Genomic DNA, 17,784 nt, shown 5'->3' with positions numbered 1-17,784 from the left:
AATAAATCAACATCTACACCCGTCTGTGATGCTGGGCGTGAGAGTCTCTGTCTCTCTGGTCGGGCTGGGATTTAAATTCTCCGCCATCATGACCACACTGTCACTGTTTTAGCTCGTTTGAGCGAGACTAACTAGCTAATTATTAACGTGTCATAGTATAAAATGATGTTGTGATGCATTCAAAGATGCTCTGTAAACAAGAGAGTGCGCACGAGGACATACGAGAACACGTGAGAACACGCTCGCTGGGAATGAACTAATTCCACTCATAAAATGAACATTTCTTTTATTTTAGTGTGCTGTTTTTAGTCTGACCAACTCTACAATTTACATTTAAATAAAGCTGAGCAAAAGCATCAAATCCTCACACTTGAGAAAGTCATAAATTATTCAGCTTTTGTTAAAGGCGTTGGCGACTTATTGTCTGTCAAGCGAGTAATTGATTTACAAACTCATTGATTCATTAGTTCATACATCAGCACAAATATGGTAAGAAAATCTCCACACTCAGGGAGGGTAAATGGAGAGATCTTGTTGTCCTGAAGATCATTGATTTTTAAATGATTAAAAAGCAGTAATAACACGTTAAGGTTAAGAGAGTTTAAATTTAAAACCTGCATGTAAGATATCAACATAAATACACTCGTCTTTATTCTGTGTTCTCATCCTGTGCTGGAAGATAAATGACACATCCACACATAACATATGCACGATTGTTCTGCACCGGTTTGAGCTCACAGTGTTCTCACCTCTGCATGTGCTCACACGGTGATTCACCGTCGCAGGGCAGCGCTCTGACTCACGGAGTCTCGCCGACTTTCATTCAGTGATCAGCTTTTATTGCATCCCCGGACTGTAACGCACGAGTCTCTGTGGTCTGTGGGAGACACATTCATCATCACGCACACGCGCGCACACACAGCTTCCCTCAGCTCTGCCTGTAATGCATCACACATGTAGGATGCACAAAGCTGTAGTGCTTCAGTCATGTCTGAGCCGGTGCTGCGAGCATACTATTAATAATCTGGAGTCAGGGTTATTGTTACAGCAGGAAGTGATTTTAAACTCAATAATGCTCATGAAAGGAAACAAAGAACGTGTGTGCATCTTTGTCTGCTGGCTAACATATGGTCAGCTCTAGACACACAAACACACTCCCACAGACACAACACCATTGCCTCATCTCATCTGCCTGTTGCCAGGATACAAGGGGTAAGGGCAAACGGGTGGTGCAGTTGCCATGGCTACCCAAGGGATGCCAAGCTGCTGGGATGCGATGGTGGTCGGAGGGGAGCAGCAGGAGGAGGAGAAGGAGGTGAGGAGCACGGTGGCTCCTTCTTCAGGCGGACAGATGGACTGACCATGTGGGACACTTTCCTGATGGGAGCTGGATTATTTTTAAAGAATGAGAAGAGGACGAGACGGCTGTGTTTGCACGTGTAGATATAGTGTTAATGATGATAGTGTTTTGATATCAGTAATAACAATAGAATGAGGCTTTGATGTGTTTTAGTTTGAGACATTTTTATTAAACCCAACCAGTTTGATTTAACTTAATAAACAAATTTGACAATTTTAAAATATTTTCCATTCCGCTAAATCACTACCAAGACCTAATCTTGTGTCAATTGTGCTTTTCTACTTAAAAAGAAGCAAAGATGGCCGTGCCCCACGTACAGAGGCTATAAGTCCTCGTCGCACTGATCGCAGGTTCCTCTCCCGGTCTGCTGATCATTTGGTGCATGTCATCCCCCGCTCTCCACTCCCCAACATTTCCTGTCTCTCTTCAGCTGTCCTATCCAATAAAGGCTGAGGCCCAAAAAAAAAAAAAAAGAAGGAAAGATGAACAAAGTCACGAAGGGAAAACTGGAAAGTTTGGACAAAAAGCTGAAATTCAGCAGGTTTACCATGTTCACCATCTTGTTTCAGCATGTTAGCATAGCTTATTAGCAACAAATGCATTGTAAACACGAAGACAAAATTAAGATTTATAAATGCCAAGCTTAAATCTGCTATGCTCAATATTTAACAATAAATCTACTGATTGGGGCGTTGGTGTAGCTCAGTGGATGGAGCAGGTGCCCTGTGTACACATGCTACAGTCCTCGACGCAGTGGCCACAGGTTCGACTCCCGAACTCGGCCCCCTGCTGCATGTCACCCCCCACTCTCTTCTACCAATTCCTGTCTCTCTTCAGCTGTCCTATCAATAAAGGCAAAAAAATGGACCAAAAATGATGATGTTGATTAATAGTTGCACCCATCCATACATTATCTATAACCCTTATCCTTTTCAGGGTCGAGGGCAGCCTATCCCAGCTGTCATTGGGCGAGAGGCGGGGTACACCCTGGACTGATCGCCAGCCAATCACAGGACTTTATTAGTTAAAATCACACACAATTATTGCCCAACACTGCAGTTCCCTTCAGCTCAATGCAGATTTAAAGCATTTTTTAGCTTTAATTTTGCTGAATTCTGTCAGTTTCTTCTCATAGACACAGATTTGGATGCAGCAGGCGGCTGTTCTTATAACACTTCATTGTGCACTTCCTGCCTCGCATTAATTCAAAAATGGGAGACAGAAAATGAGCAACTAGCTCTTGAACGTAGCAGAGCTTTAAGCGGCTAAAGAGCCAGATAGTACTCCCTGGAGTTTCCTAATGTTGCTTTGTATGTGCAGCATAACAATAAGCAAGCAAGTTCAACCTATCGTCTGAAAACAGCCAAGAATATGCAAACAGAGTGTGGCCCTCATTGCCAGTGGATTGAACATGGTATTCGTTCAGTTCATTAAAACTTTTGTGTTTTTTTTTGTTGCAAAGTTCTGAGTTACACAGGAAGTGATGCATTTAAAGTTTTCAGCTGTTGTCCTAACAATAAATAGAAGAAGAATTAGCACCAATGACAACAAGTCTAAAGAAAGACATCGTAGCTTTGTATCATTAAAAGCCAGCTGATCTGTAGGAAGTGAAGTATAAAATAGGCAAACACGGTAAATAAGACACCAAACATGTCAAAATACAATAAATTGATGGTGAATTGATGTCCTGCCCTGTTAAAGAGCCGCCACTGCTACGTGCTCATTAGATGTAGCTACAGAAATAGCAGTGTAACATATCTCACACGCCTCCCTCAGCTGCAGCTTCCCCCCCGTGATGCTGTCGCTGCTCTCCGCCCGTTTGTCTGATTATTTCTCCTAACTTCAGCCGCTGTTCCTTTCAAACGTGCACTTTTATCATTTTCACTTTTTGTCACCTGCAGCTTTTTAAACTCCATGGAAACACAGAACAATTGTTAGCACAGATCGTTCAGCAGTCACAGCGTCTGAGAGGTCGGAGCTCGAGACAAAGACATGCACGTATTTATTCAATAACAAGAAAACGCAGCCACATTTCTGCCAGAAAAGCTGCTAATCCAGATAAAATATGTTTAAATGATTTGTGCAGCATTAAACGCGACAGCATCGTGTGTTTGTGTACCTTATGTCACAGTGATATGGTATCTGCTCTGCCTGTGTGCATGTTTAATCCTGCAGAAAGCCCCAGCTTTAACACAGAAACATGCACTTACAGGATCATATTTTGCTACATCTGTCTCTTGCTTATCTCTTACTGAGTGTGCTCAAAGACACACTCCCTCTCTCTCTCTTTCTCTTGGTGCCTCCCAAACACGCATACATGTAGAGAGGGAGAATACAGATGACATTTGTGTGCACTTGGATCATTTCTCTGCTGATCCTCTATCTCTGCTGAACCTCCACCCCCGCTGGCTGACCTCATCATGCTCATTACCCAGCGGCGAGCGCCTACGGTCGGGCTCGAGGGCGGCCATGTGCAGCCTCCCTGGGCTTTAACTCCTGCACCGTGACACTTTTTCACTCTGCCAGCCGCCAGCTTCGCCTTTCTTCATGCTGTCAATTAGAGCAGCTATAGTGGACTGGGAGCATGTGTCGCAGCCTGAAATGACACACTGTTAGCCTGTAGCGTAGCCTGGTCACCCTGATATACAGCAGTCTTTTCTGGTCTGTCTTTCTTTGAAGTTATTTACATTGAGAATGTTTCTTTTTCTAGCCGTGTCAAACAAGACTTCACACAGTCTTTGAAAAGCACGACATGTTAACAGTAATTATTCACTGTTATATGTTTTCATGACGCATATTAGCTGCTCTATTTCTGTGCTGTTTGCAACACTTCTTAATTTATCCTTTAACGCACCCCCTCCTCCTCTTCTTTCTGACTCTCTCGCAGGTGTAATCATCGTACCCAGTGCCGGGGTGGGCATCGTGCTCGGAGGCTACATAATCAAGAAGCTGAAGCTCGGAGCCAGAGAGTCGGCCAAGCTGGCCATGATCTGCAGCGGCGTGTCTCTGCTCTGCTTCTCCACGCTCTTCATCGTGGGCTGCGAGAGCATCAATTTAGGAGGCATCAACATACCCTACACAACCGGGTAAGGGCAAGCAACAACCGTAGGCAGAGGTATTGTGTCCTTTTCTGTCAGTCCAATGGGATAACTCAGGAAGGCCAGATGAGATTACTTTCAAAATTGTCACCAACGTCCGCTTGGACTAAAAAATAACTACGTTTGGTGTTCAAGGTTTACTTTTAATCTCTCTCAAACAGGTTTTTGGCCATAACTCATTTTACACACGTCTAGTAGGATCAGATAATGATGATAAAGTGAGTCCTGGAAAACCAATTTTCCCACCATTTTTCCTTTTCCATTCTTGTGAACATGCTATCTCAAGAACATTTTAAGGGACTATCTTAAAATTTGGTACAAAAATTCACTTTTTGATGGTCAAAGGTCAAGCTGATTGTGACCTCACATCCAACAGTGTTGGGTAACGTTACTTTTAAAAGTAACTCATTATGTTAGAAGATTATTCCCATTTATAAGTTACTCATTATGTTTCTGTGTTTGGCGTTACCAAAAATTAAAACCCCCTTTGCAACTCATGACACATGACGGTTATATTGTCAGGACGGCGTGTAGCCGACTGTACGTCTACCGTCATTACGGCCTATAATCTGTAACTCTGCAGCCTAATAACAGAAATGACGGACGCAATATAACCTTTACAGCTCTTTATTATGCTATCAACCTGACAGCGGACTGGGCATTGGCAGACAGTATTAGGCACAGCTGTTTCAATGAAAACAATACAACACAGGCTCTTAGTCCCACCAGTGTTGCGGAGCTGTGTTTAACTGCAGATTCTTCTTCACATTTGAAGTCGAGCTCTTTACAGCTGAGAATCACTTATCCTCCAGACTGTTCTCGTCCTTTTCACCCAAAAAATGAGTAAATGCTGTCCTCCCTGCCGTCTCGCTAGTTAGCTAGCTACACATGCGCAATGACACGTGTGTACCTTCCATTGGTGCGCAGCTACCTGCCAAGAGGTCGGAGAGAAACAGAAACAGTGCTTCGGAGGGTTTCTGTTTTTTGTGGTGACACAAGGAAAAGGGACATTTTTTCCAGTAACGGATTACTTTTTGTGTGGAAAAGTAAATAAATAACCGATTACTTGAATTACAGAACTAACACTCTCCTGTCGAGAGAAGGCTCTACTGAAAGAGAGATGTTCCCTGAAATTATGCCCACCCTGCAAATGATTGTGGTCCGACCTCTCCAGTTTAATGTATGCTTGTAATCTCTGTCTATGCCACTGTTACACTGTCACTCTGTGGGAAACACTGATGGATGGTTGGCGGAGGCAGTAAATCTAGTTGCATATGAAGTTATATCTAAACTCCACACATACCGGAGGAGGGTGTGCGAGCCCGGGATGCTGTCATCGCTCCTCATGCGTTGTGGCGTTGTGTTTGAGTGTGAATGACTAATTAGCAGCACTGGCATCTGCTCTCGTGGCTCCAGTGAATCACTCTGCCACCTCTATTTCTGAAGCAGCAGCGCGACGGAGCATCAGCAGACGGGCTAACAAACCGTCATGTTATGTGTCAGGCCCTGCGGACAGAAATACAGCGGACGTGTGTTGGCACACAGTTCTAGACACACAGGAGCATGAAGGCACCATGCAGGCAGGGACCTTGGAGGACACAGTATGAGATGCAAAACAAACCTTTTATAATATGCTTAATTGCCTGTTGTCGGCTGTATGAATAGAGTTCACTAAACACTGATCCCAATAAGGTGAAGCTGCTACACCTCTGTGAAGTTTACTTTTCACATCACTACGTTAATCAAAGTGATTATTTGCCAAATAGTCGCCGTGCCCTTTAAAGCCGCAGAGCTGACCCATTAATAACGGCAGTCTTTGTCTGAGCCGCTGTTTGTAGAGGGGTCAACAAGGTCACCGGTGGCACCCACATGAGGAATGTTTCGCCCAAGCCCACTCTTTGTGTCACCCGTCTGTACTCTCACAGTCGTCTAGACGGAGCGGTCGCCCTGCAGACACACCGGAGACTTTGAACATTTCTTCTAACACATCTACACAAGTGTCTTAAATAGAAGCGGCTGCTGAGTTTTCAAAATAAAAGTCTGCAAACTGCACCTTTTCCTCCTCAAATAAAACCTCAGAGTATGTTGTCTGTTCGGCGTCCTCACTGCTAAATCTCATTAAGCTCTCCTGGCTCTGTGTTTGGGTTGTTAGCTAGCGCGCACACAGACACAACATCTGGAGGGTTCAGCGAGGGACAGGCTTTAATCTGGGGTAACAAATGTTCAATCAGGAGAGTAAGCCTGCAACAGGACTGATGCCTTTTTTGCGTGCATGCAAATGCACATAACACCCTCACATTCCACTGTGAGTCTGTTATGTCAGAACAGGCCCGAATGTGCCTCCCCTGTGGAAACCAAATCACTTAAACGTTCTTTTGCATGTTTGGCAGGTTTTTATTCCCTCATGTAGCACAGTATTCTTGGAAAAACATCATCAGCGGACACAAAAAGCAACAAATTATCACAAAAGAGACAGATGTCCTGTCATTGTAGTTGGTTGTGTCCGTCCCTGGCTGTTCCGCAAGGGCTCAGAGTGAAAAAGCCCCACGCTCGCTCCGCTGCTCCCGCTTCAGATGAAGCTGAAGTCCTGTTTGGCTTAGAGCGACCGTTTCCCACACTGCCCGTCGAGCCGCTGGAGGTGTCACTTCCTCAGCCCCCCTCGCCTCCGTCCCTCGATCATCACGCATCACAGAAGCGGGGGGAGGGCGAGATTAAAGTTAATTAAAAGCATTATGTGCAGCAGATTAATAATGAGACACACAGACTCCAGGAAACATTGTCTGGAAGATTGGCAGCTTCTTTCTGATTCCAGGTTACATTTAGCTTTTAGTGTTGCAGTGCACTCCTTTGACAAACACATATATTATTACTTTGCACATAATAAACAGCATGGTTTGGCTCTATTTTTCCTGCTGGACGCGGCTTCTGGAGTAACTCTGCAGTAAAGGAGTGGGGACAAGAGGTGTTGTCGTCTTTGCAGCAGGAAGCCTGTGGTACTCTGGGAAATGTGGTCTGGAAATGCATCATGTCGCACAATAAATTTGTTTTTCAAATATGGAACATTAATAAATAAATATGTAGAAATTAAGACCCTGTGACACTTGCTGACACAGCAAAGAGAACGAGCTTTGTCAGTGCAAAATGCAAAGAAAGCCGGCGGCAACGAGGAAGAATGTCGCTCCTGCACTGTGATGAAAACCTTAAAGCTATAAGAGGCCTAACATTTTACAATCCAGGCTTCAGAGTTAAGTTTTGTAGCTGTCTGTTTAAATGTATCTGATGCGTTCCTCTAATTCTTCATGAATGTTCTCCGTGTCCTGCCCGTGCAGCCCGACCCTGACGATGACCCACAGGAACCTGACGGGGAGCTGCAACGTGAACTGCGGCTGCAGGATCCACGAGTACGCTCCGGTCTGCGGCTCCGACGGCATCACCTATTTCAACCCCTGCCTGGCTGGATGCAGCACCGTGGGCAATGACAGCACCGGGGTGAGCACACACACACAGTTGTGTCTTGAAATTATTGCTGTTCATGAAGACAATTAAGGAGAAATTTGCTAAAGGAAACATAAATCCCAATGGGCACACAAAGATCTGTTCTCTGCACAATCTCCTCCCAAGTACAGGAAGTGTCAGACCCCGCCACAATGTCAGATAGGAAACTAAAACAACAATTATAACAGTATGAGGAAAGGAAACGTCGAGATTATTTGTCTGGATCTCTGATGAGCCCATGACTGGTGCCACCCAGTCTGTCTGTGAATTAGCATCAGATTTGAGTCTATTCACATGGATTGAAAAAAAATGTACCTGCATAATCAGTGATTCAGGATTCACTCCTCTCGTCTCCGGCTACAGATCAGGAACTACACGGACTGCGGCTGCGTGCAGAGCAGACAGGTCATCACCCCGTCCTCCGGCGGGCCGGTCAACCAGCTGCAGCTCGTCATCGTTAAAACCTACCTGAACGAGAACGGGTACGCCGTGTCGGGGAAGTGCGACCGCACCTGCAACACCCTCATCCCTTTCCTCATCTTCCTCTTCATCGTCACTCTCATCACCGCCTGTGCCCAGCCATCGGCCATCATCGTCACGCTCAGGTGAGGGAGCAATCCTGCAAAATCCTCGTTTTTTTCCCCTTCATCTGTTATTTGGATGCAGTGCAGTGCATCTGTGTCATTTACATGCTGTGTCTCTGCTCTCAGGTCTGTTGATGAACAGGAGAGGCCTTTTGCTCTCGGGATGCAGTTTGTGTTGCTCCGAACTCTCGGTAAGCTCCTGAATATTTGCACTTTGATGACTGCTCACTATAATCTCTTGTTGTATCTACTTTGGTCATAAATATAAGATGTTTCAGGTTAAGCCAAAGTTCAGACCGTAAAACGTACAGCTAGTCAGGTCTGTCATCTAATGTTCATGTTTTCTCCAGCTGGTCTTTAACCCGCTTTTCTAACACTCTCTTTTCTCCCCCCTGCCTTCGCTAGCACCCTACAATTTCAAACAGAGCAGGGCTGCAGCGCTGTAGTGGACCTCTGTGAACTCGGGTCTAGATAAGTGTAGAAAAGCCCTGAGGGTTAGTGCGCGCTGCCCGGACATGTCTCTGGTCTGCTTGGTATGGCTGTGTGAACATAAAGCTGCCACTTCTCTTGAACCATCCCAACATGTGTGTGCGCGGTCAGGAGGGAGTCTGTGTGCTAATACAGTTATAAACATGAGCTATCAGTTAATTATACAGTCTGATGCAATCCTACACAACAGCTCCGCAACACATCTTACATTTATAAAGAGGTTCTGTTTTGTGGACACACAGCAGAGATGTGTTGATTCAACACTGAAGTATTTACACTACAGAGGCTGCTGTTAGTGCTGGGGTTGTTTTGCATTCATTATTTTGAATGATTTTATTATATTCAGTTAATTTTCACTGAAATGGACGAGATCTGCTTCTGATCTGTATGAAATGGTGCCACCAAGTGGTAGCATGATGGTACTACGTTACAGTCAGCTACATTCAGTGACAATCTAATGGCAGAGACAGAATGTACTTTATTCAAACGAGCATCATTTGGTGGTTTTCTTTGCAGCAAGTACATAAAAGTACACATGCAATAAGTCTAATGTACCTTGTAATAACGTGAAATAGAAAACTTTGCATGTTCCAGGTTTTTCTTTCCTTTTACTTTGTGTTGCATCAACGGCACTCTCAAAAATCCACCAAGCATCCTCGCTTTGTGGAGTTTCTTAAAGCCCCTGGAAACTAAGTTTTACATTTTAAGCATGTCAAAATTAAATATTCATGACTTATTAAAGCTCCTGTGAGGAGTTTATATCTGGTTATGAAATTCATTCAGATGCCTCTATATCAGCTACAAAAGCAAACCAGACCATCATTGACAAGAGTGATTATTTCTACATAGTTATTTTTAATGCCTGAAACTGCTGGAGGGGGGTAGGTGTCAGATGAAGCGATTAACTGCATGCTGCCTTTGTTTACATTTTCCAGGGCAAAATGTTAAATTGAGTGATACATATGACTGTTAAAGAAAGCAGGATAAAAAACACCACTTAAGCCTGCACAGGACAAAATCAGCCACAGGGGGCGCCAAAATCAACACAAACAGAAAGTTCCTCATGGGAGCTTTAAGTAACATCCAACCAAAGTTAAAGTTCACATTACACAAAAAAGGAACCACATTCTTTGTTCATACTCCAACTCTCCGTTGAAAGCCTTCAGGACAATGTGCATGCAGCTTTTTCAGATTGTATGCCGACATACGTTAACAACAGTGTTAATCAGCCTTTTTCCAAATGGCATTTGTCCACCATAAATTTTACAAATTTTGTGCAACAACACAAAGATAGTAGCTCGTCTATTCAACAAAAGTCTTCAGATTTTTGCTAAATTGAGTACATAATAAAAAACAGTTTAAGAATAGGGCCTTTAAGTTTGTTGTGTTGAGTGAACACACTGAGAATGAGTGTGTAGTTTGGGATTGGGAAGCATTTAAGTAGTTTCTCTCTCTCCTCCTGCAGCCTACATCCCCACGCCCATCTACTTCGGCGCTGTGATCGACACCACCTGCATGCTGTGGCAGCAGGACTGCGGCGTGCACGGCTCCTGCTGGGAGTACGACGTCACCTCGTTCCGCTTCGTCTACTTCGGCCTGGCCGCCAGCCTCAAGTTCGTCGGCTTCATCTTCATCTTCCTCACCTGGTACTCAATCAAGCACAAGGAGGAGCGGGCCGAGCGCTGGCGCCAGCACCTGCCTCCGCTGGGCACCGTCAGCGAGCTCATCTGCCACGCGGGCGGCCACAAGAGCCACGCCCGCACGCGCTCCTGCCCCGTCTTCATCCCGCCGCGGCCCGACCCGCCCACCACCCTGCTGCTCAACCGTGGCCACAGCAGCCTCAGCTGCCCGGGCAACGGCCTCAAAGCAATAACCCCGCCCATCCTGTTGCCACATCACCACAGAGGCTCCGCCCATGTCTGAGAGCCACCAAGCCTCCCTCTGGGCCTCATTGTGACATGTGCCTTCCTGTTTGTGTTTCTGCACCACACAGTGTCTGCACCAACCAATCAGACACCGGGCGGGGCTCCACCCCTGCTGCACGACTGACAGGCAGAGACACAGGTGCGCCCGCCACACATAAAGGGCTGCTCATTGTTTATGATAAAAGGAGGTTGACAGATGTTGTTGTCTTCTGAGCATATCATCAGCTGCAGCCACACTGAAGGTCAGACCTCCGCCTCAAGGTCCTGCCGATGTAAAGACAGGGTCACATGGTGCTACTGTTGGGCAGGGCATTACAATCTCTGTACAGACTCCTAAAGCACAAGTGACAAACCTGTACTATGCAAGATCCAATGTACAGCTCCTCCCTTCTCAGTACTGTACAGCTCCTTCTCTACTCTACACCTGTACCTCTTCTGTCTTCCCTGCTTCATCATCAGTGTTGTTGTCGGCTCGTTCAAAATCACACTTTCCTTTTCCAGCTGTAAACGTATCAGCGATCTCTCTTCTATTTGAGCCATTCCACCCGTCTCATTTTATCCTCTCGCCTCTTTTTCCTTCCTTTTTCTTAACAGTGCCTCTCAGGCTGTCTCGGCCAGTCCAGTATACAAAGCTAGCTACCAGGGAACATGCTAGCTACCCAAAAGCCAGTCTCTCCTCTCAGTCGAGCGACGTTATTCTGCTTTGCTGCCCTCAGCGTTTGTGTTCGGGAACAGCAGAGTTCCTCACCTTGGCAAGGTAACCATGTAGCTTAAAGCCGACAAACACCAACAGTACAGTCTTGTCAGGGAGCAGGACATCTATATTTCATCACACTACGTCATTATTATGTGTTAGGATTTACAGGAGGAAGGGATAATGGTGTCTCATCTCTGACCATGTGCTGAAGCTACTGTAAGTCCAAAACATGTGATTGTACTTGAAAATGGAAACACAATAGAGATTTGACATCAAGCAGAAAACAAAAAATCTGCTGTTTCCTCTCAAATTAGACCCATTTTTAAACTTCAAAGTAAGATTAATTGTAACAATGGAAACAAAGATGCATCATTTTGGCTTTGTATCGTGACGGCTTCTCCATGCTAATGGTCATCAGATGTACATAGTAGTAATCTAGTAGTCTAGGCTTTTAAAAACGTAGTGCGGAGAGCATGTAAACCAACATTTATCAGCAAGAGTAATCCCATGTTGATTATTCAGTTTGTGGGTGTTTAGGGGCCTCTAGTGGACAAAGAGGTGATTGTGTGAAGGCCAGTGAATGTTGCTGTTTGTCAGACCTACTGTAGATGAAGTTCTTGGTTAAAAGGTTCATGTTTAAAGTTAATCACTGCACTGAGTCTGTATTTGACTCTAAGGCTGCAGGGATGAGTGTCTCAGAGCAGCGTCTTAACAAGGGCAGATGTTTATTAGATCAGTCTTTTATCTTGGGCTCTTATTATGGATTGACCTTCCTTTGAACAGACAGGAGGTTCAATATTATAAGTACACAAAAAGTCACATGTTTTATGAGTTTCTCTTTAAAGGTATAATAAGTAGGATTTTTCTTTTCATTTTGTCAACAACATATTCAAACTGGGCTCTTCGTTACCAGAAGCTCACTCTCACTCTCCTGCAAGAACACGGTCATCCCGCCGAGCTAACACCGACAGCATCACGGTTACCTTTGAGCTAGCATGCTAACCGCCGGTTAGCTCATCCTACCCGGTTCGAGCCACCTACCTGTCCAACAGAAAGAAATCCAACTCTGCATCGCTCTTTCCCCGTGGTCGCCGGTCTGAATGGGGCCCAGTTGCTAATTTGAACCACTCCCACACTCACCTATGCGCTGTGATTGGCTCAGGGAAGCACAACAGCGCCCCCTCCTGAAAACGTCTCCAACACACACACAGAGTCCCATAAGTGATGATTTATATTATATTATATTTGTAAAAGTCTTTATTTTATTTTTCTAGGAAAATCCTACTTATTATACCTTTGAAATGAGTAATTATTGGCTTTTTATTTATTAAATAAAAGAAACAATCTGAATCTGATGCAGTGAAAATCTTTTAAACGTTGATGTTAGGGCCAAGATTTCATGGTGTTCTGCCCGTGTTAAGAATATCCAACGGTTACAGCAGTGACTAACTTTAGTATTATTGTGACTTAGTACCTCAAATGACATATTCATTAAGTGATCATTGTGTAAATACTGACAAAGCAAATGAAGCGTATTATAGAGCTCACACATAGTTAGGAGCATATTTATGAACTAACCCCCATGCCATTGTAGGTCAAAATATTTCAAAATAAGACTTAAAAAAATAAGAGAGCGGTGCATTTAGTGTCGTGGTGCCTGAACAGTATTACTCACATGGGAAGGGTTGAGTTATGTCATGTGGGGGAGGGAGTTGGGTTATTACAATGCACAGTTATTTTTTTTCTATCAGGAGGATTGACAAGTTTTTCTACCCAGAATGCCCTTCTTCTTTTTGCCTATGATGATTTTCTGCCCGTCCTCTTGTAGTTCAGCACAGCCTCCAAACAGGATGTACAGGAATGATCTATTCAAGTTATTAAAGGCTATAGCTGCTGATTAAATTCTGCTCTAAAAATATCAATTAAACATTAAGATGTAGTTACAGGTCAAAAGCTGTCACAGAGGTCACAGTGCACAGGTAGAGAATCATCCAGCACTTCCACACAGATCATTAGACACAGTAAACGCAGGGCTGTCTGCCTTTACCGTACTGTAACACCTGCTACTTTGAACTCAGTGTCCTGCTGCTCAAATGTCCGGACTACTGCTGACACAGACGACTTCAGGTTGACTGTACCTTTTTGCTTTAACTCTTTCTTTTCATCAGTGTTTGAACTGAAAGTGAATTTCCTGGAACAGAACACGAGCTGCGTTCTGAAAGTCGAGCTCTTATTTGCTTTTGTTCCTCAGGAGCAGAAGTCCAATTGATGTTTGTGAACACTTGGTTTACAAATGCCTTGAATACTTGATATTTGTCATTAAAAAAAATTTAAAAATCAAATCCTTTTTTTGCATTTTTCTTGCAGAAACAACACTTAAGGCAGAAGCAACACACAGAAGGTTGAAAGGGTTTATTTCTGAACAGCTTCATGGCTTTCCTGAAACCACACATTGCTCTAACACTTCTACACACACACACACACACACATCAGGTCTTTAAACAACCAGTTTCATCCATCAGCAGAGGTGATACACAAATCTGTAACAGAGTGTGCTGTCGTACAGTATAACCAGTTTGAAGGGACTGAACAGTTACATTCGAAGTGATCCGAGCGTGTGCAACACTATACTGTGGATTATCAAAGCACTACATCATACACCACATGATTACCTGGTGACATCTCCCAAAGAAAAGTTACACAATGAACATTTTCACCATGGTGATTGTGAGAAGGATAATTTCCTGTACTTTAAAAACAAAACGCGTGTTGTGACAAACGTGCGACTCAGTAGATAGTGCCCTGTGAAGAAAAAGTTACTGCTTCTGTCGATAAACTCAGATGATTCTTGTTAAACTGTCACGTGATTGTCCAAAATGTCTGACACTATTAATCGTATATGATTTTAAAAATGATAAGAAAAATTCCCTTGTTTAGATTTTAAAATCATTTCTAATAAATAAGTTATATTTTGCACTTATTGATGTTGATTCTGTAACTTTTTCCAGAAGTGACAGCCCAGTTCTTGTCTCAGTTTATGAAGGTGTCGGTAGAAATAATCAGTTTATAAAATATGATGTAACATTGGACACAAATTTCATCTCCACACTCAGTGGAGGCTGAAAGTAAAAGTGCACTTGGGGTCAAATGTTGCCTTTGTCAATATAAGTGATCGAGCAGTGTTCTGTTGGGTCCTGTTGCTGGGCGGATTTCTGATTAATGGATTCTGTAGCGTACCTAAAGCTAATGCTAACCAGTCATTCAGAGTCAGGTATACTGACGCAGTAAGATGACACATCAGGACAACAGGTATAATGATGTAGTAAGATGACACATCAGGATGACAGGTATAATGACGCAGTGAGATGACAACCAGGACTACAGGTATAACGACGGCGTAAGATGACACATCAGGACGACAGGTATAACGACGCAGTGAGATGACAACCAGGACCACAGGTATAATGACACAGTAAAATGACACATCAGGACGACGGGTATAATGACGCAATAAGATGACACATCAGGACCACAGGTATAATGACACAGTAAGATGACACATCAGGATGACAGGTATAATGACACAGTAAGATGACACATCAGGATGACAGGTATAATGACACAGTAAGATGACACAGCAGGATGACAGGTATAATGACGCAGGATGATGACACACCAGGATCACAGGTATAATGACGCAGTGAGATGACAACCAGGACCACAGGTATAATGACACAGTAAGATGACAACCAGGACCACAGGTATAATGACGCCGTAAGATGACACATCGGGACGACACATCAGGACGACAGGTATAATGACGCAGTTTGACGACACATTAGGACATTAGGGTATAATGACGCAGTAAGATGACAACCAGGACGACAGGTATAATGACGCAGTGAGATGACAACCAGGACCACAGGTATAATGACGCAGTGAGATGACAACCAGGACCACAGGTATAATGACGCAGTGAGATGACACATCAGGATGACAGGTATAATGACACAGTGAGATGACACAGCAGGATGACAGGTATAATAACGCAGGATGATGACACACCAGGATCACAGGTATAATGACGCAGTGAGATGACAACCAGGACCACAGGTATAATGACACAGTAAGATGACAACCAGGACCACAGGTATAATGACACAGTAAGATGACAACCAGGACCACAGGTATCATGACGCATTAATACGACACATCAGGACGACAGGTATAATGACAAAGTAAGATGACAACCAGGATGACAGGTATAATGACGCAGTGTGACGACACACCAGGATCACAGGTATAATGACGCAGTGAGATGACAACCAGGACCACAGGTATAATGACACAGTAAGATGACAACCAGGACCACAGGTATAATGACACAGTAAGATGACAACCAGGACCAACCATCTTTAGTGTCAGAGCCAGAGCCAGTCAGACTTTCAACGAGTTAGTCAATGAAAGACCAGTTTAAGGCCTGTTTGATGGAAAACCTCTCCTCATTCACAATGGGGTCAGTATTTTAGTCAAACAACACTGCCCTCTGGTGGCTGCAAGGAAACAATGCAGCACATGGAAACACACCTCACAAGCGTACAATACTGCATCTAACCACCAGAGTCTACCATATGTCAAGATTTACTCCAGTTTAACAGCCATGTCCTCATCTCACCTCACAAAACTGACACTAACCTGTAATTGAGTCATAAAAGTGCTCCATAAAATAAAGACTCCCTCTGGTGCTGATAGATTAGGGCTGCTGCTTAAATTGCTTTTCCCTTCAGGTGAATGGCTTCAGCACAGACACACTGCAATCCAGAAAATGCTGAGATGAATAGAAAATGGAAGTTAAGTGAATCTCTTTCAAGTCCTTTAACCAAAAGTCCTCTCAAAAGATGCTCTAGGTAGTGAAATCAAATTGGTTGTAGAGTTGATTGTCCAGCCAAATCAATGAACACTGTTCGCCTTTTTGTGTGGGTCTTTTTGCATGACCTTAAATATTTCTTGCATATGAAATTGCACCCAAAGCCCTTCAGCTGCAGGATTCATACACTACCAGAGTATAAAGGTTAGATGTGGCACAAGAGCGTCTACTTTGCTAATTAAGAGAAATATCTTAAATGAAGGTAGAATAATACAGGGAGAAGCGCTGTGATGCAGACAGGAAGCATTTGTAACAAGAAAATTGCTGCAGGAAGTTTTTTTTGGGGCAGCAAATGTGTTTGAGTCTGTATTTTCTTTTGTTTGTTTGTTACAAAGGCCGAGCAGTACAATTACCTATTTAGCATATTTAGCAATTTTACCTGTCAAATACAGAAAAGTTATTTTTGCGGGTTTATGATGTATTACAACTTATTATTAGTGTTGTTGGAAAGTATACTATAGGTTTCCACATATAAAGATATGGGTGATAAAATCAATTGCAATTGCAAAAATGAAATAAGTGTGAGTTTTATGACCGGATCTTATCACTCATTTATTGACTACTGTGCTTTATTACAAGGAGAAATAAAGCCATTAAAGTAATTAAAGAAATACAACATTCTTATTCTGCATGGTTATCTTTTGCAGCAACACTGCTTTTTCTTGTCAGCACAAAGAAATTAGAAACACTGTTTTGTCACCCCATAAATTTCAGTGCAGATAATAACTGTGCTACTATGCAAAAATTAACTGTGTAGATATTTCCCAAGATAAGTTTGTCCTGTCCTTTTCCTGTCCCGGAATCAAGAATGTCAAGTAAAAGATGATTACTTTAATAATACCAGAAGTACAATAATAATTCCTTCAGATTAAAAGAGTAAGTAAAAATAAGTATTATAGGGCATCAATTTAACGTTCAATCAACACAGTGTGCATTTAATTTCCTGTATTTCGTTTTCAGCAGGTTTAATTTGCAATTTAGATCACCTGCATGAAAATGAAAACAATATGGTTAACTCTTTCAACTGTTTTCCCCCTCAAAACGTGTTGCTGCCATATTATTTTGAAAATAGAAACCGGAAGTCATCGCGTGCATTGTCGCTAGCTTGACACTGGTCCTCCTCTGCATTAATTCCTGTTTGGAGGCTGGTTTCGGATGAAGAGTGTAGGAGTCACATGGACCTAACTTTGTTGCTGGTGTCCAGTTGTT

General features: G+C 43.4%; 1 protein-coding gene across 1 annotated transcript in view; it reads left to right on the top strand.

The window, feature by feature from the left end:
- slco5a1 (solute carrier organic anion transporter family member 5A1) overlaps positions 1-11,011 on the top strand; it is a 42,321-nt gene extending 31,310 nt beyond the window's left edge. The window contains exons 5-9 of the mRNA XM_069667264.1: positions 4,248-4,446; positions 7,788-7,947; positions 8,317-8,558; positions 8,664-8,728; positions 10,492-11,011. Of these exons, the coding sequence (XP_069523365.1) occupies positions 4,248-4,446; positions 7,788-7,947; positions 8,317-8,558; positions 8,664-8,728; positions 10,492-10,949 (1,124 nt within the window). The 3' untranslated portion in view covers positions 10,950-11,011. The remainder of the gene's footprint in view (positions 1-4,247; positions 4,447-7,787; positions 7,948-8,316; positions 8,559-8,663; positions 8,729-10,491) is intronic.
- The last annotated feature ends 6,773 nt before the right edge of the window (positions 11,012-17,784 follow it).

The sequence above is a fragment of the Semicossyphus pulcher genome, unplaced genomic scaffold (assembly GCF_022749685.1).
Source record: "Semicossyphus pulcher isolate SPU_LCO1_2020_fin unplaced genomic scaffold, fSemPul1.0.p SCAF_18, whole genome shotgun sequence".
Lineage (NCBI taxonomy): Eukaryota > Metazoa > Chordata > Actinopteri > Labriformes > Labridae > Semicossyphus > Semicossyphus pulcher.
Note: the sequence above shows the minus strand (reverse complement) of the source record. Positions and strands in the feature narration are given on the sequence as shown.